The sequence below is a fragment of the Leptonychotes weddellii genome, chromosome 6 (assembly GCF_054177405.1).
Source record: "Leptonychotes weddellii isolate Sample4059 chromosome 6, ASM5417740v2, whole genome shotgun sequence".
Classification (NCBI taxonomy): Eukaryota; Metazoa; Chordata; class Mammalia; order Carnivora; family Phocidae; genus Leptonychotes; species Leptonychotes weddellii.
In genome coordinates this window covers 108,936,607-108,957,014 of record NC_138374.1, presented here as the reverse complement: position 1 = coordinate 108,957,014, position 20,408 = coordinate 108,936,607, and the positions used below count along the sequence as shown (strand labels likewise).

General features: G+C 51.0%; 1 protein-coding gene across 2 annotated transcripts in view; it reads left to right on the top strand.

Annotated features, from left to right (window-relative positions):
* Positions 1-20,036, top strand: part of MAPKAPK2 (MAPK activated protein kinase 2) — a 44,954-nt gene extending 24,918 nt beyond the window's left edge. Inside the window, exons 2-10 of one of the 2 annotated variants that reach the window (XM_081824927.1) lie at positions 14,641-14,780; positions 14,974-15,038; positions 15,328-15,407; positions 15,850-15,976; positions 16,589-16,664; positions 17,078-17,202; positions 17,468-17,553; positions 17,675-17,755; positions 18,324-20,036. In XM_081824927.1, the coding sequence (XP_081681053.1) occupies positions 14,641-14,780; positions 14,974-15,038; positions 15,328-15,407; positions 15,850-15,976; positions 16,589-16,664; positions 17,078-17,202; positions 17,468-17,553; positions 17,675-17,755; positions 18,324-18,467 (924 nt within the window). In that variant the 3' untranslated portion in view covers positions 18,468-20,036. Of the gene's footprint in view, positions 1-14,640; positions 14,781-14,973; positions 15,048-15,327; positions 15,408-15,849; positions 15,977-16,588; positions 16,665-17,077; positions 17,203-17,467; positions 17,554-17,674; positions 17,756-18,323 lie in introns of both variants that reach the window. The other variant, XM_081824925.1, reaches the window with a different exon arrangement.
* Positions 20,037-20,408: the final 372 nt, after the last annotated feature.

Sequence of the window (20,408 nt, the reverse complement as noted above, 5' to 3'; positions counted from 1 at the left end):
TGTATTTCCATATTACGTCCTTTGTGGAGGACAGTCCTTGCTTTTTGCAGTTCCAGTATGCATGGATTTTGCTTAGCACAGTTTAGCTGAAGAACACCAGTCCCCCCGTACACCGCCGTGGTGTATTAACTCTGAGTAATGGCAGAGAGTCCAAACTTTGCTACGAGCTCCCCAGTCCACTGATCACTATGTACAGATGTTTTTTATGATCAGTGACCAGTCACATCCCTTCTTTCAGAGTCGGTCAGTAGTGGTCACTTACTTCGTTGTTGGGTTCGCACCCAGAGAGGAAAGTGTGCAGTGTGTTGTCTCCTTGTCCCCAAGGGCTAAACTCACGTGACATTTTACAAACAACAACAACAACGGTGAAATTTTCACAAAGAATTGAAAAGTGGTAATGCTGGAAGTGAAATTGGAGCTGAGTGTAAGTGGAGTTAGAGAATTACTAGCTGATTGTGGCAACGTCAACATGGCCACTGTTCAAGACTCTACAGACAAAGCCAGAGGAACTCTGGGAGGCAAACTCATTGACATGAGTGATGGTGACGAAAGGATGAAGAAGTTCCAGAGGAAGTGACACGGGGGAAAAAAAACCTCACATCGAAGTCACCCTTGGAGGTATTTTGCAACACTGAAAGCACAAAGGATAAAATGTGAAGCTGACCCGGACTTCGAACAGAGTCGGGCAGGTTGCAGGGGTTACAGAAAAGGTGCTCTCTCCGTGGTGTGCGTCCAACAGCCAGAAGGCAGGCGCTGTCCCAACCACTGGTGATGTTTTTCACAATGAAATAGCACACTCATTCTCAGTGTCTAATATTTTTTTTATTATGGTGTACTTAAACACAAGTTTTACTATTTTGTCCATTTCTCTATTCATTTATAACTGACTGTAAGAGAGTTTTTAATGTTTTGACAAAAATTCCTAAAGGTCATGGAACAATCTTAATTTTTTCCATTGATGAGTAAGATTGCTTTGCACGGTCATTTGTGTGGTTCTATATTACTGTGCAAAGCAAGTCTGTCTATATTTAGAGAAGTGTGGGTAAATACACATACACACACACAACACTTCTTTTGCTTTTTCTCGTTTTTTCAAAACATTTTACAAGAACAAGGTCAGACTGCATGTATCCATTTGCAGTTTGCTTTTTTCATGGCAGAGTATCTCTTTTGGAGAACTTCTGATCTCAGTATATCTAGACCCACCTCATTCTTTGTGATAATTGTATATTATTTTATGTATCAATATGGCTGTACCATAATTTATTTGACCACTTTTCTGTTAGTGGACATTTAGTTTCTCTCTAGTGGAGGTCTCTGGCAGATACCATCACTAGTCCCATTGAATGGATGAAGACAGTGGAGATTAGAAAGGAAAGAACCAGAGCACCTGGCTGGCTCAGTCGAAAGAGCATGTGACTTTTCATCTCGGGGTTGTGAGTTCAAGCCCCACGTTGGGGGTAGAGGTTACTTAAAAATAAAATCCTTAAAAGAAAAAAAAAACAATAAAAAAGAAAGTGAAGTGACTGCGTACATTCAGGCAGCTACTGAGCTTAGAGCTGGCATTTGAACTCGGGGCTGTCCAGTTCTAGGTCCTTGCTTGTAACCACAGTGCTCTACAGCATCTCCTCTTTTCTTGGAAGTCGCTTTTCCCAACCACAGCAGTGGCAACAGCAGAAAGTAATAGTTTCCTGAGCGAGGCATAACTCTAGTTGCAAATGCATTGTGATTCCTGTTACCTAGCCAACAGCCCTACGAGGCAGATGCTGTTCTTCCCTCTGTATTACACTGAAAGCCACTGAAGGAGGTTAGGAGACTCCCGGGGCTACGGCTCGTCCGTGTGGGCACGGGCACTCCTCGGGCAGCCTGGCTTCGGAGCCTTTGCTCTCGCTCTTCACGGTGCACGGATCTGACTGGAGAAAGGTCTGTTTTATCATGTGCTATGGTAGATGCCTTTTTTGAACATAGGACTTCGTGTTGGCCCCTATTTTCACCTACTGTAATCTTTTAGAAATGTGTTACCTAGCACACTTCCAGCCTTGGGTCGCCTGCAAGTCTGATGAGCTTGCCGTCTAGTCTTTGTCTTCAGCCAGCCCATTGGTAGAACACTAGGCAAAGCCACAGATGGCATTTCTTAATTTGTCACTGGAGGTGTTCTCTGGGTTTAGTCAACAAGCAGGTATTTGTTGAGTGCAGCCATAATGCCACGATTGGGGCTGAGGGTTTGAAATCAATGTTGAGCAAGATCTAAGGGAACCTTGTGTGTCACCTATACCTCAAAAAAAAAAAAAAAGGTTGAGAAGATATGGTCCCAGCCTCTAGGAGGCACACGGTCTATACACGATAGGGGGAAGAATGGTCTTGTAAATCACAGCGTGAGTGTGCAAGTAGGAGTTTAACAAGAGTCTTGTGAGAGCAGAGAGGAAGGAGGGGCTGACCTAGCCTGGGGGTCATCAGGGGGGCTGCACAGAGGGGATGACACGATGTTGGTGCTTGAGGGATGTGGACGTGGAGGCATGACTTGTTGGAGGACAGTGAAGGTCAGTGGAGCCCAAGCAGAGAGAATGCGTTGGGAGGTGAGGGCAAAGATAATGTGGGTGGGAGCCAGGAGAGACCAGGCTAAGGAATTTGAGTTTTGTCCTGTTCGCCAGTGAACGTGTTTAAAGGGACCCTTATCCTGCTTGTAGTCGCCTTTCAGTTCCAGTACATCCATCGCGGGATGTACTGGAACAGAGGAAGGCTACCATCTAGAAGCCAATCAGAAGGCACCCAAGACAAAAGGGAACCAAGCAAGTGGCCGCAACACTGCAAGAGGGAAGATGGATTTTTTGGAGATCTTTCCAAAGACAAAATCAGATTGGTTCTGTGGGTGAGGGTGAGAGGGTGAGGATGACTACTTCAAGGTTTACCTCCGGGGACCTGGCTAGATGTGATGTCATTGTCACTTACTGAGGCCAAGGAGCAAGTCCGAGGGGGCGTTGAGTTCGGTTCGATGCATGTTCTGCCTGCCCCGGATCCATTAAATAACACATTGTTATTGGTCATTGATAACAGTCACAAATATGGCAGTGCTTTGTCATGTCATCCTTTCTTTCTTTGTCGTGCTGGAGGTCCGGCAAGGGACTGTCCATAGACTCTATAGAAGGTCAAGGCCTCTTGAATCTGGCATTCCTTGGTCTGTAATCTAGTAACTGCTAAAAAAGCTATTGAGCTTAGATGAGCCTGGCTTCTCAGGGAACCCAGGCTGGGCAGTGACAGGGCAAGTCATCATCTGTTCTAGGCTTTGCCAGGGACAGATGTGAAGTTAAGCAGTCCTTCTTAATTACCATTCTCTTTGCATATTGTGTCTTTCTCCTTGAATCTGTCTCTTTGACTAGTCTGTGAACTCCTTAAATCCCCAAGTGCTCAGTCTGGTGCCGGGCACCTGTCGGGCTCCCTGCTCAGCGGAGAATCTGCTTCTCCCTCTCCCTCTGCCTCTCCCCCTGCTGGTGCTGGGGGCCGGATGCTGCCAAAAAGCAGGGCCCTGCCATCTCCTCCTTCCCACGCCCCCTCTTGATTACCAACAGTGGTTCTGGAATCACACCCACAGGTTGTTTCTGCATCCTGGGATGTGAGTCTTTTAAGATTGCTGTCTTGTAACTCCGTCATCCTTGGGTGCTTGTAAGTTGGTTCTTGGTTCAGCTTCCATTTGAGGTTTCCCATCAGTGTGTGTAGATGTTTAGCTTGTTACAATCTGATGAACTTTCTCCTTCATAACAAGGATGGAACATACTGTAGACGAACATTCCCGCATTGTCCTTTCTGTAGCTTGGAGCCCCAGCCCCCACGAAGGGCCATCGCCCTCCCTGGTTTCTCTTATGGCTTTGCATGTAGGGTGCAGGCAGTCTCGAGTAGTTCTTGTGTTTCCACACATCCTGCTCACTCTGTTTTATGAGCCCACGCCACTCTCGGGGTCTGTCCTGTCTTCAGTATCTAAGCTCATCAGGGCTCCCTGCCCTCTGGACCTAACCATCCGTGGCTGCCTCCTGCCTTCTTTTTTCAGGGATTATTGTGCTTTACGTGCTCAGAATCTACTTGAGAGAGACCAGATGTCATCTTGCAAAGTGCCTTCCCCTGTGGGATCTCTGCTCCTACTGCTCCGTTGTGTCAACATCTAAATATTGGTTTTCTGCAGGTCTAGGCTAAACAACTGTTTTTGTCCCCTGGTTTTTTCTTCCCTCCTTTGAACTCTGAAAATGACAAGGTTACTTCCTCCCAATGCGGTATTCTTGTTGTTACTGTTTTTGCTAACTTACAGGTGTTTTGTTTTTCCTACGTAATTTACTAGACTTTGTTTCCTGGTTAGAACTGAGTTCAAGGAGCATTTCCCTTCTTTGCACCTCTGGCTTTGTGACAGGTAAACTCTTTAGAAAGGCACGGCAAGAATTTATCAAGTGCCATGCTCTTCGCAGGGGAAAAAAAAAGCCTTGCATCTGTCTCTGTCAGATGTCCTCGTGTTCATGTTGGGTGACGTGAGCTCTGTCTTCCATCTGGACCATTTCTGCTAAGAAGTTCATATCTTCTACCATCTATTCACTCCTAGGTGACTGCAAGAATTACTTACCTTCTGGTTCTTTTGCCTTTTCCCCACACTCTGCTGTCCTCCAGGTTTGGGCATGTGGGATGGTGGAGTTGTTGTCAGGGGTGGGGTGTGTGTGTGTGTGTGTGTGTGTGTGTTGCCCTCTTGATTTGTAGGACCCTTCTCTTTTTGCACTTTTTCTCTCTCTCAACTCTCTCCAGCTCCCATTGGATCTGTTGATGAAGGCATACATGCCGTGAATCTCATTCCACTAAATTGGAATGATGATGATGACATGGCATTTATCATTTTAATTAAGAATTTGAATTTGCTTTGTCACTTGTACAGAGTCAAGTTGTTGGAGGCTGCATGGGCCAGAAGCAGTGTTGCCGACCCCCTTCCATCTTAATTTCTTTCTTTCTGTTTTTCCTTTTTTCATTTAATATTTTTATTTATTTGAGAGAGAGAGGGAGAGTGAACCCGAGAGAGAGAGAGAGAGAGAGTGCATGAGAGAGAGAGAGAGAGAGAGCACCAGCAGGGGGAGAAGCAGAGGGAGAGGGAGAAGCAGATTCTCCGCTGAGCAGGGAGCCCGACATGGGACTTGATCCCAGGACCCAGAGATCATGACCTGAGCTGAAGGCAGATGCTTAACCAACTGAACCACCCAGGTGCCCCTCTTTTTTTTTTTTTTTTAAGATTTATTCACTTATTTGAGAGAGAATGTGTGTGTTTATACACACCACCTGTGAACCAGGGGAGGGGCAGAGGGAGAGAATCTCAAGCGGAGTCTGCTGAGGGCAGAACCCACCACGTGGGACTCATCTCACGACCCTGAGATCACTATCTGAGCCAAAGTCAAGAGTCAGACTCTCAACCAGCTGAGCCACCCAGGCGCCCTGATTTTAATTTCTTTTGATAATTTGTCCATCTCGGGATTCTTTAAAGTCATACCTAGATACCACAAAGAACATGGCATGTTTTCTTTCTGCCACTTTAAGATTTTGTCTTAAATCCAGCTGGGAGAGTTGAGTGTGTTTCCTCCCTACCTCTGTCTCCCTTGTGTCCTCGGGAAAGATGCCGTGTACCCTGGTGTAAGCCACGGGCTGATTTGCTGTTCTGATGCGCAGCCTGCCATTCAATCAGTAAGTGTACGTTAGGTCTCTTCTGCACTAAGCTCTGTGCGGGGCCAGACAGATGCAGAGATAAATGGGGGCAGATCTGTGAACCGGGCAGGGAGGGGAGCCAGGGCAACAATAAACTAATAGGAGCAGCTCAGGGTTTGTTTGTCAAAGCCTCGTTTGTAGTGAAGAAAAGAACCTGGAACTTAAGAGTGTGAACTGGGTCTGCATCTTGGCGCGGGCAGTGACTGACCACGTGTCCTTGGGCAGGTTGCTTCATCGGGCCTCGGTTCCACGCCTGTGAATGGAGTTAGCAATGGACCCTCATCCACAGGGCTATTAGGAGGCTTAAGTATAACGTATTTTCTAAATATAAAGTGCACCTGACACATGGTTGGTGTGGTATACATGAAAATTCCTCTTTCTCTTTCCAAGTCCTCATCATCTGCTGGCAGAAAGAGAAATATCTGTGTCTCCGTCTTTCTGTTTCCTACGTAAGACCCCAGAGTACTTGACATCCCCACTGTGCGCAGTATTCCTTTCCATATAAGTCAGAAGTGGTTAGCACTGGTGGTTTGGGGCCCCGGCCTGCTCTTCATTATATTTTGGTTATATTCTCCAGGAAGATATGAGGCCTTTCCATCAGCTGGGTAGCCCTCATACTTAGAGTAACACCAGGTTCTTCTTCCTCCTGTGGCCAGGGTGGGATCCCGTCTCTGTTTCCCTCCCTCGGTAGCAGGAAGGTCGGCTTGCTTTGGGGCACATTCAGCTGTGTCACTGTCTCAGGTCAGGGGCCAAGTAAGAACTGGGGCATACTGCATCTTAGAATCTAAACCCCTCGGCTTAATTTTTAAGAAGAAATACATGCAGATGGTAAGATCCCAATAGTACAGGAAGATATCAAGTGGAAATGAAAAGCGGGGAAAACAGGAAAAGCACAAGTTTCTCTCTAGAACCTACTCCCTGGTGTTCAACACTCAACATTTTTGGGGGGGTAAATTCATCCAGAAAAATTGTAAGCATCTACAAGCCCATATACCTTCTCCTCTGCCTTAAGATGCAAAACCACCCAAATGGTATTATATTTTCTATTCTGTTCAGTACTTTTTTTTATTTTTCAAAATTTAGAAAACACCTATATTACCACCATTTACAGTTAACCATTAATTAACCTTTTGGTGTGTTTGCTTCTTGCCTTTAGGAATAGACTTTAAAAGTTACTTAAGTATTGCCAATGAAGGTCAGCTAAACAAACTAGGCTGGTAATGATAGAGCCGAAGTGTCATCCTGTGCTTTGTTTGCTCTCCCGTTGATGAGCAGCCTCTTTTCACCACAGCCCTGCCTGTCCCCTGCACGGCCTGAGCGCCAAATCCTCTGCCATTTATCCGACTCCTCCAAAGTGGTGGACATAGGTTGTTACCAGCTTGGGGCCATTAAAATGCTTTAGGAACATATTTGTAGGATGATTTCCTAGCTGGGCAGTGACTTTGTGCAAGGTCTGAACATTTACAATTTTGATAGATATGGCCAAATTCCTCAAACAATGTACTCGTTGATATCCCTCCCGAGCGTATGTGAGAGCACTCTTTCCTCTCAAGTCTTGGCAGAAACCCAAGAGTTTTATTTTGTTTTGTTTTTGGTCAAACATTAAAACATTTTTGCCATTCTGGTGAAATTACTATCGTTGTTTTTATAAGCATTTCACTCTTAATGAGTTGCATCAAGAATCGTTTGGCCATCTGTGTTCCTTTCTCTTTGAACTGCCTGTTCTTATTCTTTGGCCATTTTTATATTGGATTGTTAATCTTTTACAATTGATTTGCCAGAGTTAAGTTAGCCTTTTATCCATTATGTGTTGCAAATATTTTTTTTTAAATTGTCATTTATGGTGTGGCTTTTAAGCTTCTTGCCTTTTTGTTGAACCTTGGTCCTTTGTGGCTGCCCCAGGAAGGTCCTGGAGAGAAACGGTGGGAACCTCAGGAAGGTCCAGGAGCCTTCTGGGCAGTGTGGTGTGGTTGTCTCAAGTCTTTTAGTACTGGATTCCCCATTGTAAGTTTTAGCTTTGTTCCGGGGATTTTTCCCCGTCACAATAACGAAAGCTGGTAGCAAATAGAGAACCACTTTTACCTCCAGCCAAATATTTGGGAATGTGTGCACCAGCCGGGGACCCCAATGCGGTACATCTGTGTATCTTTTACTTTACTGTAACCTTCTTTTACTTTTACTTCAGTAACCTACAAACTCAGCTGTTAGATTTCTGCTTAGATCATTTTCTAGGGGAGGACCATCAGTAGCTCCTCACTGAGCTTTGCAGAAGTTCTAGAAGGGGGCATACTCCCTCCCACCCTACCCCCCCCATAGGTGGAGAGGAAAATCATTTCAACCAAGGCTTATCTGACCTCTCTTATGTTCCTGAGCTGGGCTAGATGTAAGCGGACAAGTGACCATGTCTCCAGGCTCTAAGCAGCTCTCTGTAATTTGGGGGGCTGAGGGAGAGTCTCCCTCACCACCATTGCTGGTTTCTGGCAGCACCCTAGTTAGTTCTTTACACACAGATCACAAGATATAATTAAAAAAAAATTTTTTTTTTACTTTTTCATTATGTCCCTCCTACATTCATATGGAAGTTCCATGGGGCACAGGCCTTATTGACTATGTTGTCTGTTCTATCCCAGCCCTCTCCAAAACAACGTGTGGCGTGTGCTGGGTCCTCCAGATGTCCGCCGAGGGATGGCAGTCGGTGGGGGTGAGCCCATGTGCCATAGGCTGTGCCTGCTCTGTGTCTCCCTGTTTCCCTCCCTGGCTCCATTTCCAGGGATGGGGGCTTTGAAGGGCCCAGCCAGAGATCAAATGATGTAAGGACAGTGTGTCCTGGTCCGGTGTCCTCGGGGCCTCCTCACATCTCCCTTTTTCGCTAGCACAGGGCCGTGGGGTCCAGTTCCCCAGCTCCAGGCTGAAAAGAGAGGTGAATGAGCTGACGCAGAGGCCTGCTAGCTGAGGAGCTGGAGGACTAAGTCAGGGCGGAGTGGAGCTGGAGAGGACAGAGGATGATAGACCAGGTTGTGCTATAGTGCTCAGTATTTGCTCACAACCCCCCTCCCCGCCCGACAGCAGCCTGCACCTGCCGGCGTGAGCTGCCTTCCTGCTCCAGACTCCAAGACGGCAGCCCCCTGCCATGCACTTGGGGTGTCTGAGCTGCCTGGCAGAGAAGCCCCGAGCCTCTGCTTCCCTCTGCTTCCCTCTGCTTCCCTCTGCTTCCCTCTGCTTCCCTCTGCTTCCCGGCCGCTGGGCCTGGGGTGTGGGTGACAGCTTCCAATTTACATTTGGAAAGCTAAGCTTCTTTCTCTGCCTCTTTAGAAAGTACAAATGCTAATTGTATAAATCACCTAGAAAATAAAGATCTAAGGAGGAAAAAAGGAAGTCACTGTCATCCTGCTTTTCAGATAGAATTCTGATTAGCATTTTTCCGATTAGCATTTTACTGAGTATGAATGCCGTTCCTTTTACACCCCCCCCAGGTATAAATAAATATATAGAACTGTACTCTACATAATAAGGCTTTGTAACTTGGCTTTTTCACTTACGATCAGACACTTTCTGATGAGTCAGTGTAAGGAAACTAAGATTGGGATTTGTGCTGCAAAGAACAAAACAGAGTGAGTGCCACCACTGACCGTGACCGGGGGTGACCGAGAATCCAACAGACACGGGAATCCATTCCACATTAAATGTTCTGTTCAAACATCACTTTCATGATTGATTTTATAGATAAGTGCACTTAAAAAAAAAGCAATCTTGTTTGCTTATTCTTGGGCCTCCGCTTTCTGGTTGGTGTAACTGACTCGGGATTGGGATGTGCATACCTTAAGGCTCCGTCTGGGAGAGTAGTTGAGGGTAAAATTCTAAAAGCAGGATTTCCAGGATCAAAGGGTTTGTACTTTCAGGCCTGTATCCTCTGTCAGCCCCCGTTTTTGGCACTGCTATCACAACGTACCTAGGTACACTGTCTGGGCAGGTTCTTTGCCTCTGCTGCTTTACCGTGGGGAGGTGGAAGAGGAGCCCCAGGAGCAGTGAGGACAGGCATCAGATTCCAGCCCTGCCGCCGGCAGCTGCTGGAAGGCTTCGAACTAATTGCTTAGCTTCTCTGAGCCCGAGTCTTCTCATCTCTAAAGCAGGATGCTCCTTCCGGGGTGGGCATGAGGGTTCCCCGTTCGGAGTACCTAGGACCAGTACCCGTTAAGCACAGAGTTCGGGATCGGGGCTGGGGCCTTTGCTGACCTCCTGCTGCGAGCACCCGAGGAGGTCCGCTTTAAGGACACACCGCTCACCGGCATCACTCCCAGTGCCTGACTCAGACTTTTGCATCTCTCTTGGCTCCCAGTCAGTCTTGGGAAGGGATGGCTTCCTCCTCTCACGACGGGTGCACCCCGCCCCCAGCTGTTCAGTTTAGGTGGTGTTTGCAGGCAGAGGGAGAGCGCAGGGCAGGGACACCAAAGACTGCCTCCCTTCCAGTATTCTGGCTTTCCCTCCGCCCAGTGCCTGGGGCTGTTCGTAACCCCTGAAATGAGATGGGTGTGAGTGGGACCCCAGCTGCCCACCCCCCGTGGGACTCTGCAACAGCATGGGTGGGAAGTGGGGGCAAAATAATAATAGCAAGCACTAATGGGCTGCTCACTATGTGCCGTGCACTGCTCTTAGTAATTTACAGGATGTACATCTATTTAATCATGTGCCTCATTTAATATAGGCAAGTACTGTTATTATCCTGTTTTAACAGATAGGAAACTGAGGCACAGAGGTGTTAGAGACTTCCACAAGTTCACACACCTGGCAAATATTAGAGCTTGTCAAGGGGATGATCCCTTGGGGCCTGGGGCTTGTTCCTTCCTGTCCAGTCCTCGTATCATCATTGCTGGCGAGCCATGCGCCAGGCCCAGGGCTCAGTTTCTTCCCATTTCTCTGGCTCAGCTAGTGTTAGGATGCTGACTACTCCTGAGTCTTTTCCTGTGGCCCCATGATGGAAGATCTGGTGGGGAGGGGGGATAACGGGGCCATAAGCAACCAGAATTGGGGGCCCCATTCCTCTTCCCTTCAGGTGCCTGCAAATTGAGGCATGGAACAGTATTTTGGGAGCGCTCCCACGTCTCCCTCATTGCCACTGCCATCCTAGAGGTTCCTCCCCAGGCAGTGGGCTCTGTGGCCTGGTCCCTGGCCCTTGCCACACTTGGTAGGTGGCCTTGCCTATTGCATTGCAATTTAGCACATGCAACAATTAACCTTTTCTACAGTGCAAGAGAATTTCAGACGCGAACTACAGGGGGTGGAGACAAGTCACAGTATCTGTTCCATGCTTTGCGTGGGCTCAAAATATTTCATAAACCCTTCTAGGCTTTTTGAGTCTAAGGGTGTGTGGCTTCTTAGTGGGAAGACCCTTCCTTCCTTCCTTCCTTCCTCCAGTCTGGGTCCCTGAGATCTATAGACCTGGGCCCTTTGGCCTCCACTGTCTTTGTCCATGCCGGAGAGGTGAGCCTTTCCTATCTTTCCTAAGTGACTCTGTTGGCTTCTGGTTGAACCTGCTGGTGGCCCCTGACAGTACCTCAGGAATCCTGTTTCATTTCCTGTCTCCTCTGGCTTGGAGCTCAGCGCACCCCCCCCCCCTCAATTGTTCTTAACTTAGCTCCGTACTCCAGATTAGGACATTCTTGATATCCTCCCTGCAGGCTTTCTGCACCCCACAGCTGTCTACAAAGCCTTTTGGCTCTTCAGGATCTTCCTGCATGACATCAACCAGCTTGCCTGCCTGACTCAGTTGAAGGTCTTGCTTTCATGGCTTGAGTTGGTCTTCATATCCATTCAGGGATTTCTGATAAACACATACCTGGATGCCAAGCACCAGTCTTCACGGGAAATTCTTTCTATGTTTCTTTTATCATTTAAAAATACTACTCTTTCCAATTTACTGATTTCACTAAATCTAATCCTGTTTTACAAATGAGAAGACCCTTTTCAGAAAGGTCGGTTGGCTTACCTGACTCAAGCTAAGAAGTACAGAGCTGGGCTGTGAGGTGTACATGGTTCCCGAGGCCATGTGTGTTGTACTGGGGCCATCTGGCTCATCTACCAGGTGAAAAGTTGTGTGTAAGTCTGGAGGTGGGATGTGAACCCAGGCCTCCTGACTGCAGATCCTCCTTTGCCACACGGTCTCACCTGTCTAAGGCAGAAAGAACAGAACTTGGAGTGCGAGCTCTGAGTTCAAGAGGGACCAAGGGGCCCTTGGGTTTGGGTCTTGGTATGTCCTTACTTAGCATTAGCTGGTCAGAGCTTGAAGCTGCTTCCCAGGTTGTGGTCACTGGGTGGCAAACATAAACCCAGCCTGTAGTCTTGCTGGTGACTTGTACTGGCTTCATCAGTGAGCTGCAGCCTCAACTCAGGTGACGGAGAGGGTCCCTGTGCTGTGGCAGTTATGCTGGGGCTTACAGTGACGAGTGCCTGTCCGATCACAAAGCACTCTTCAGAGGTGTTCTTTCATTAGGTGCTTAGGATGGCTCTGTGAGGGAGGGGGCCAGGTAGGCATTACCCCCTCACTTACAGATGCAAAACAGGCTTAGGAAGGTAATGATCTCTCCAAGGTCAGTGGAGATATTGGCAAATTCCAGACCGGGGCCCAAGTCTCCCCTGATTGTGAATCCATAACCTAATGTTGCCTCCGAGTAAATCTTCCTCTCTGGGCCTCATAGTGATCGATGTACCTGTAGGGGGCGAGAGAGATCTTTCTTACGTGGCTGCTCTGAGAAATTTTGCTTCTGAACCCTTTGAACTTATCGGTCATATAGCACATTATCTCACTGGGTTATAAGTAGTTTCTGTGTCTACCTCCCCTAGTACCCTGACACCACCCCCCCAGCCTGAATTCTTTCAGATTGGGACTCTTCTATTTCGTCTTGGCATCCAACACAATGTGGGACCCAATAAATGCCTGTTGAGTTGAATTACATGCAAATGAAATTGGCCAGTGCCGCCTCCTGCTTTTCTTAGGGCATGGGAAAGGAAAATAAACTTTTCCTGGTCCATGATAAAGTTGTCGGTGGCAGAATTCCCAACCTGTGCAGTGTCCCCAGATGGCCACTAGGTGGCAGTGGGACCCCATGGGGACCTTGCCTCCTGCTTGCTCCCTGGGAGACGGAACTATGGGCACCTGTTTGGGGATTGCCTCTGCAAGGTCGTTCCGCAGCTGTCTGTCTGAAACTGACAAGTCTTGGCCTCCACCCCTCCTCGTCAAGCTTTGTGGTGTCATGGAAAAGGCTTGGGCTTTGGAATCCGCCAGGCTTGGATTCCAACCCTGGCTCTGATAGGGAACTTAGCCCTGGACACACTCTTTCTCTGAGCCTCAGTTTCCTCATCCCATAAAATGCAGTTGCACGGTTAGAAAAGGCCCAATACATCATGGGCTGGGGCGTGATGAATTCTAGTTTTATTGCTGGAAATTCCTGTATTTGCCTTTCGCTGCCCTCTGTAACCTGGCTCCACCCTGGCCATCTGATCTTTCTGACCAAGCTTCCTGCACTGCCCAGCAGATCTCTGAGCCTTTCCTGCTGCATCCCCCAACTGCGTAGGGCCATGTGGGGCTAATCGTGACGGCCCACAGAGATGGTAAGTCTGTCAGGGTCTTTGTCTTAATTCTGGCATCTGTGCTGTGCCTTTAGCAGACATTCTGTGGTGAAAGCGACAGCCCTGGTTGTTGGGCATATGCCAGGCACGCTGCTAGGCGCTTTGCAGAATTGTTTCATTTAATCCTTGCAACAGATCTATCCCCCGTTTTACACAGGGATAGGCCAGGATGCCTTTGGCTCTGAGCAATAAAAAGCTCTCCTAAAAGCAGTTTAAAGAGTAAGGAAAGATGGTTATCTTGCCAAAAACAAGTCCTGAGTGATGCTCGTTGGTGTCAGCAAGGACCCAGGTAGCTGCTGCGTCTCCTCCTTGCCTTCCTCAGTGCGCTGATTTGTCCTCTTCTGCTGGTCTCCCTTATGGCGCTAAGGGGACTGCCGTGGTTCCAGGTGCCATATGCGGGAAAGATGCTGTAGCTTCCTTGTTCTCCCTTTAAGAGGCCTCTAGCAGATTTGTCGCAAAGTTCTTCTTGGCCAGCATTGGGTCTTAGGCTTGTTCCCAAGCTAGTCACTAGTAAAGGAATTCAGGGACTGGCTTGGGTTTGTCAGGATTCAGCCCCTGAAGCTGGTGAGGGATCTGGGTTCCCTTTGCCCCTGGCCCCCTGGTCCATGGAAGAAGGCACAGGAAGGAGGCTCGTGAGTTAAGGAACTTGATCAAGGTGGCAAACCTAGGAAGAAGCAGCATTCAGACCCCATCAGGCTGACTCCCTAGGCGGTCGGTTGTTTGAATGAAGTAAATCACAGAGGTAGAAAGCACACTGCTCTGGATTTGGTGTGCTGGACTTTGAGGGATCTTGGAAGTACCTTTTCTTACTGATTCTGGAGTCTGGAGAGAGATTGTGGTGACTTGTACTGGCTTCCTCAGTGAGCTGCAGCCTCAACTCAGGTGACGGAATGGTATTCTTTCTATAATGGTATTCATTTTCCTCAGTCTGTCTTTCTCCTCAGTGCCTCCTTTACCCCCCGTCTCCCAGTGCCCAACAGCTGCCTGCCTTCTAGAATAGACTTCTGGCGCATAGCTAGGAAGGGCCCCCCCAGACAGAATGGTCCAAGGGCGGATTTCAGTGTAGCTGTCAAGGCCCCATGGGGGTCATCTTAAGGTTTCTTTTAGGTCAGAGAAAGGAGCTACAAAACTCTAAGTCAGGATTTCGGAGAGGCCAGAGAAAAGACCAAGGGAGCTGGCAGAGGCCCAGCAGTAGCGGGGAGTTTATGGTCCACCAGCGGGGACCCATGCCGGGTGGCAGCCCCCTGTCCACCTGCAGAGACAGCGTAGCCACACAGGAGGCCTTCTGGCTTGCAGATGCTTCAGGACTGCCCCAAGGCCCGCCGGGAGGTGGAGCTGCACTGGCGGGCCTCACAGTGCCCCCACATCGTGCGGATCGTGGATGTCTACGAGAACCTGTATGCAGGCAGGAAGTGCCTGCTGATCGTCATGGAGTGGTAAGCAGCCCCGCCTGTCCTCCTCGCCCGGCCCGGCCCCACTGCCCGCTCAGGCCCCTCGCCCTCTGGGGACTGCCCGGCTCTGCACCCCGAAGCTCGAAGTGCCAAAGCTTGATTTCTTTTAGTGGGGAATGGAGAGGGGAGGGGTGGTGGGACGTTGTCCCCTTCAGATCTGACTGGGGCTTTGTTTCAGTTTGGATGGTGGAGAACTCTTTAGCCGAATCCAGGACCGAGGAGACCAAGCGTTCACAGAAAGAGGTAGAAAGGGTCTGTTGTGGGGACAGGCCCCGGCGGGCAGGGCTGTGGGAAGGGGGGCTCCAGTGCCTGCTGTCCACAGAAGATGCTGAGGCCCGCAGCCTGCTCCAGCTCGCTGCCAGGCCTGCCGTGCCTGCTAAATCAGGACAGCTTCTCCTCATTTCTCCGCTTCGAGGGTGGGTGGTGGGTGTAGGGAGCCTGGGGCTGATGGGAGGGGACTGAGTGTACCGCATCATCAAACCTAACAACACGTCTTGTGCCTTGCTTTCTCTCTCCCACCTCACGGCTCCAGAAGCGTCAGAAATCATGAAGAGCATTGGTGAGGCCATCCAGTATTTGCACTCAATCAACATTGCTCATCGGGATGTCAAGGTACCCGCTGTGCTTTGCTGCCCCTCCCCCCGACCAAGGTGTGGTAGGGGCCACGGTGACCCTGCATCCTTGCTGCCTGGTTCCCGACGGCAGAATGGGACAGGGTGCCATTCTCTGCCCTCTCTGGGCAAACCCCCAAACCCAGGAGCGAAGCCTTCTGTGGCTACGCCCAGCCCTGTGGCCCTCCTTCGTCAGCACCACATAGTCACACCTTTGGTTTCCTAGGTCCCTGTGGTGTTTGTTAGGTGTTTCTCTGTGTTTGTCTCTGGTGTCCATGTACTCTGTCAGCTCTCAGAAGGCAGGAATGCTCCTTGTGGCGTGCCCATCGAGGGGCGCCGATGATGGTTGAAAGGGGGAAGGCAGGAATCCTTACCCTTCTGATTCTCATGGCTCCTCACAGGCTCAGCAGAGCTGCCCTCTGTCTGTCTCTCTCTCCCTGTAGCCTGAGAATCTCCTGTACACCTCCAAAAGGCCCAATGCCATCCTGAAACTCACAGATTTTGGCTTTGCCAAGGAAACCACCAGCCACAACTCTTTGACCACTCCTTGTTACACGCCGTACTATGTGGGTAAGTCCAGAGGAGGCCCGGGGAGCTTGTCTTTCCCCAGAGCCGTTCTCAGGCGCTCTCTACAGCTTTCAGCGGCCACTGGGCCTGGGAAAGTCGTGTCCTCTGACCCTTTCTGGAGCTGGTGTTGATGTGACCTGCCCAGAAGTAGGGCTTGTCAGAGTTAAGCTGGGATTGGGGCGCTAGGGGAGATTAATTTGTCTGGGATTATAGGCAGGATTTTGTGCACACGTGTAATTTCCCCAAGAAGAGCTGTCATTGTCCTCAGATTCCCAGTGGGGTCTGGGGCACAGATGTCATTCTGGATCCCCAGCTGACTGGCACAGAATAAACTCATGTTTGTCAAATTAAGTGGACAGCATGGGCCGGAAAGGCTCTTCAGTTCAGGGATTGTTTCATCTTCAGATTCAAGCCCCAGGGTTCCTCTTGGAGGATGCCCTTCTGCTCTCCCCCACCCAAGCCCCACTGGGCTATGGCTGTCCCCTTCCTACCCACAGCTACAGGACCATCATGATGGGCTGAAGGGTTGGGATGGAGAGCGTGAGCCACAGAGAAGTTGGGGTGTATCACGGTGTCCAAGGGCCAGACCCACCCACATTGACCTTTGGTTTGCAGCTCCAGAAGTGCTGGGTCCGGAGAAGTATGACAAGTCCTGTGACATGTGGTCCTTGGGTGTCATCATGTACATCCTGTGAGTGTATCAGGGACGGCCTAGGGGGGAGGCTGGGGCTGGGCTGGGGCAGGGTGGAGAAGGAGGCCTGTACCTCTCCGGGACAAGAGGAAGAAGCAAAGGTTTGCATCCCCTTCTGGGTGGGGGATTCCCTGGAAAGCCCCTGCATGTCCCCTTCTCTCCGTGCTTATTGGATTCTGATAGCTAAGCGCTGGGTATAAATAAGCTAACAGACAGGAAAATGTGTGGTTTAGATACTTGGTGTGTTGGATTTCTGGGCCCTGTTCTTGACTTCATCTATTGTGCCTGAAATCCACGAGTTCCAGTTTCTCTGTGGCCTTTACAAGAAGCCCGTTTCCCACCCTGTTCCTGGTGCAAGGAATTAGGGGCCTTGCACTCCAGCACTGCCCCTCCCTTCCTGCTTCTTGGTCCAGGCTGTGTGGGTATCCCCCCTTCTATTCCAACCACGGTCTTGCCATCTCTCCGGGCATGAAGAGTCGCATCCGAATGGGCCAGTATGAATTTCCCAACCCAGAATGGTCAGAAGTGTCGGAGGAAGGTGAGGAGCCCACGCCTGCACACGCGTGTGTCCTGTGGGCATCCCGCCCACGTGCGTGGTGTGATGGTGGGTCTGTACCTGTATTCCTACCTGCTGGGTCCGTCCTGTCTGGGTGAAGAGCCGGGCTCAGGGCCAGCTCCTTGGGCAGTCTGCCTCCCTGCAACCACCCCCTGCCCCTGCATCTGGTTTCTCCCTGAAAACTTGGGGAAGAAGCAGAAGAGAGAGCGTGTCCCCTGAACAGTGTCTCCCTGCCCCACCTCCGCAGTGAAGATGCTCATCCGGAACCTGCTGAAAACAGAGCCCACTCAGAGAATGACCATCACGGAGTTTATGAACCACCCCTGGATCATGGTAAGTCTGGTGGGCCGGAGAGACCCTGGTCCATGGAAACTGTCCCTCAGGGAGAGGGCTCAGCCACAACTCTGCTCCACCCCAGGCTTTCACTTGAACTCCTTTTCTCCTCCCTCCCCAGCAATCAACAAAAGTCCCTCAAACCCCACTGCACACCAGCCGGGTCCTGAAGGAGGACAAGGAGCGGTGGGAGGACGTCAAGGTGAGGGAACCACTGGCTGCAGGGGTGCTCCGGGGGGAGGGAGGTCTGCGCACGCCCACCCCAGGGGTCTCTGTTATAGCAAGAGCAGTGACCCTGAGCCACTTCCCTGACCAGGCTGGGCCAGGGAACCGTGTCAGTCTAAATGCAGCTGTGGCGGTTCCCTACAAGCCCACTGCTCACTGGCTCTCTAGAGAGACCTGAAAGGCTGTCTGCTATCATCTCCTCATTTTGCAGATGAGGAGACTGAGGTCCAGAGAGGGGGAGTGACCTACTCAAGGTCCCGCAGCTAACGATGGGCTGGGATGGACCAGAGCCCAGCTCCCTGATTCCCAGTTCAGTGCTCTTGCTGATTCCAGCGGGGCTGTGGGGGAGGGGGGGCCCTGAGAGAACAGCAGCAGTGTTGTGGCCAGGCTCTGGTGACCCAGGCGGGGCCGAGGCTGCTGTCAGCTCTGGACCCACTGACCCACTGTCGTCTCCCGCTCCCACCCTCTGTCACCCTCACCCTGCCCTTCTTTGTGTCTCTTGTCTCCCCTGCCTCCCCATTGGGGGAACCCTGCCCCCTCCCCAGGAGGAGATGACCAGTGCCTTGGCCACAATGCGTGTTGACTACGAGCAGATCAAGATAAAGAAGATTGAAGATGCGTCTAATCCTCTCCTTCTGAAGAGGCGGAAGAAAGCTCGGGCCCTGGAGGCAGCGGCCCTCGCTCACTGAGCCTCTGAGCCCATCCCGCTCCACTGGAGGACAAGCAATAACTCTCGACCTGAATATATTTTTTAAACGAAGAGACACAGAACTGTCCACTTCCACCTCACCTCCTCCTTGGCGGCGTGGAGCCCCAAATCCCGTCAGCGGCTGTGACTGCCTTTGGTTCCGGCCGCCTCAGAGAGGGAGGCTGGGAGGCGGGAGGCTGGGAGGCTGGGGGGCCGTGTGGAGAGAAGGGAGCAAGATGCTCTTGAACCTGTGCTCATTTTGCAGTTTTATCAGTAATTTGACTTAGAATTTTTATGAAACTTCTTTTATTGTTCTTTCCCCCAATCTGCCTCCTTACCCAGACCCCTTCCTCTCTGGATGTGCAAAGGTTGGGGGTTGGTTCAAGGGTATTTGTGGAAACTGTTATAGGGACTGTCCCTGTGTTGTCCCACCTGCCCTCTCTTTCCCCACCACGGCCTGAGGCCCCTGCTGGCCGAGGCATTCGGGCAGCTCCCGGCCCTGTGGGGAGGTTCGGGGCCAGGATGCCCCCCCTCTGCTGGAGCCCTCAGACGTCCCCAGTGTGCCAGACGGACAGAGGCGAGTGTGATTGTGCGCGTGCGTGCGTGTGTACATGTACCCACAACTGTGTCTGGGACTGTGCATTTGAGGGCCCGGGGCAGGCGGGGCTGCAGGGAGAGGGGCCCTGCCGTGGCTCAAGAGCCTTGCGCCTCCTCGGGCCTGCCGTGCCCATGTTGGGTCTACCAAAGTGCCTGAGAAGCCTGTCCCGATTCTGAGCCAGGGCCCCCGTGGCCTGCCCATTGGCTGGTTCTGGGAGGAAGAGGAGTGACGTAGGCACTGGTACAGTGACCAGGAAGACTGGACCACCCGCACCCCGGCCCCCTGCTCCCCGTTCAGTGCTGGTCCGCGTCCTCTGAGGCGCTTACCCACCGAGCAGCCTCTCTTCTCCTTCCTGCCATTATTGACCGGTTCTTGTCAATTTTTCCTCCATTTTTAGCCACTTCTTACCAGGCCTCCTCTCTGTTCTTGGGGAGGAGCCCGGGCCGTTGAGAAGTGATGCGGAGCTCCTGCATTTGGCCGCTCTCCCGGGCTCTGGGGGCACTGGCCAGCTCCCCGTTGTGGGAAAAGAAAACGCCACTTGTGTGGTCCTGCGAATTTCCACTGTGGCCTAGTGGGCGGGTGGGGGAGTCTTCACACCAAAGATGTCCCGACTCTGCCCCTTCCCCATTAGCCGCTTCACCTCCACCCCAAACAACTCAGCTTTGTGTGTCCCGGCCAGTGAGGGGGAGGGCGGGGAGGGCCCCCCCTGCTTTAGTGAGCAACGCGGGGAGAAGTCCTCCTGGCCAGGGTCTTTTCGGGGCAGGGGGTTGCACTAATACTTCAGCTCTCTTTTCCCTCGGGGGTGATTTGCTGGAGGAGTAGCTCGGATCCTCTCTGCGTGTGGGGGAAGGGCTCCGAGTGCCCGCGGTGCCTCCCTGTCTCTGATGGTGTGTCCAGCACTCAGATTGTTGTAAACTGTTGTTGTTTTGTATGAGCGAAATTGTCTTTACTAAACGGATTTAATAGTTGAAAGGTTTTCTTGCTCTTCCTTCATGGGACTCAGCCTCTCCACACCCCCCACCCCCCATGTCTCCTCTTCGCACCCATGGAGAGTAGTTTTGTATGTTGGGATGGCAGAATCTGGGTGTCCTGGGAGGGGAGAGGATGGGAGGGCCTCCCAGGTGAGGGAGCACCTGTCTTGTCCAGGCTCTGGCCGGGTCGCGTCTGCCGTAGGGGCACGAATGCTGCTCTCCTTTAGAGCGCGTGGGATGGCAGTTGGGGGCGGGGGGCGGGGAGCCCATGCTCTTTTGTCAAATACTGAACCAGGAGCCAGGTGGCTTCTCAGCACATGGGTCTTTGATCTGTTTAGCCACAGCCAGGTGCTGGCCTCCTCAGCTGGAAGGG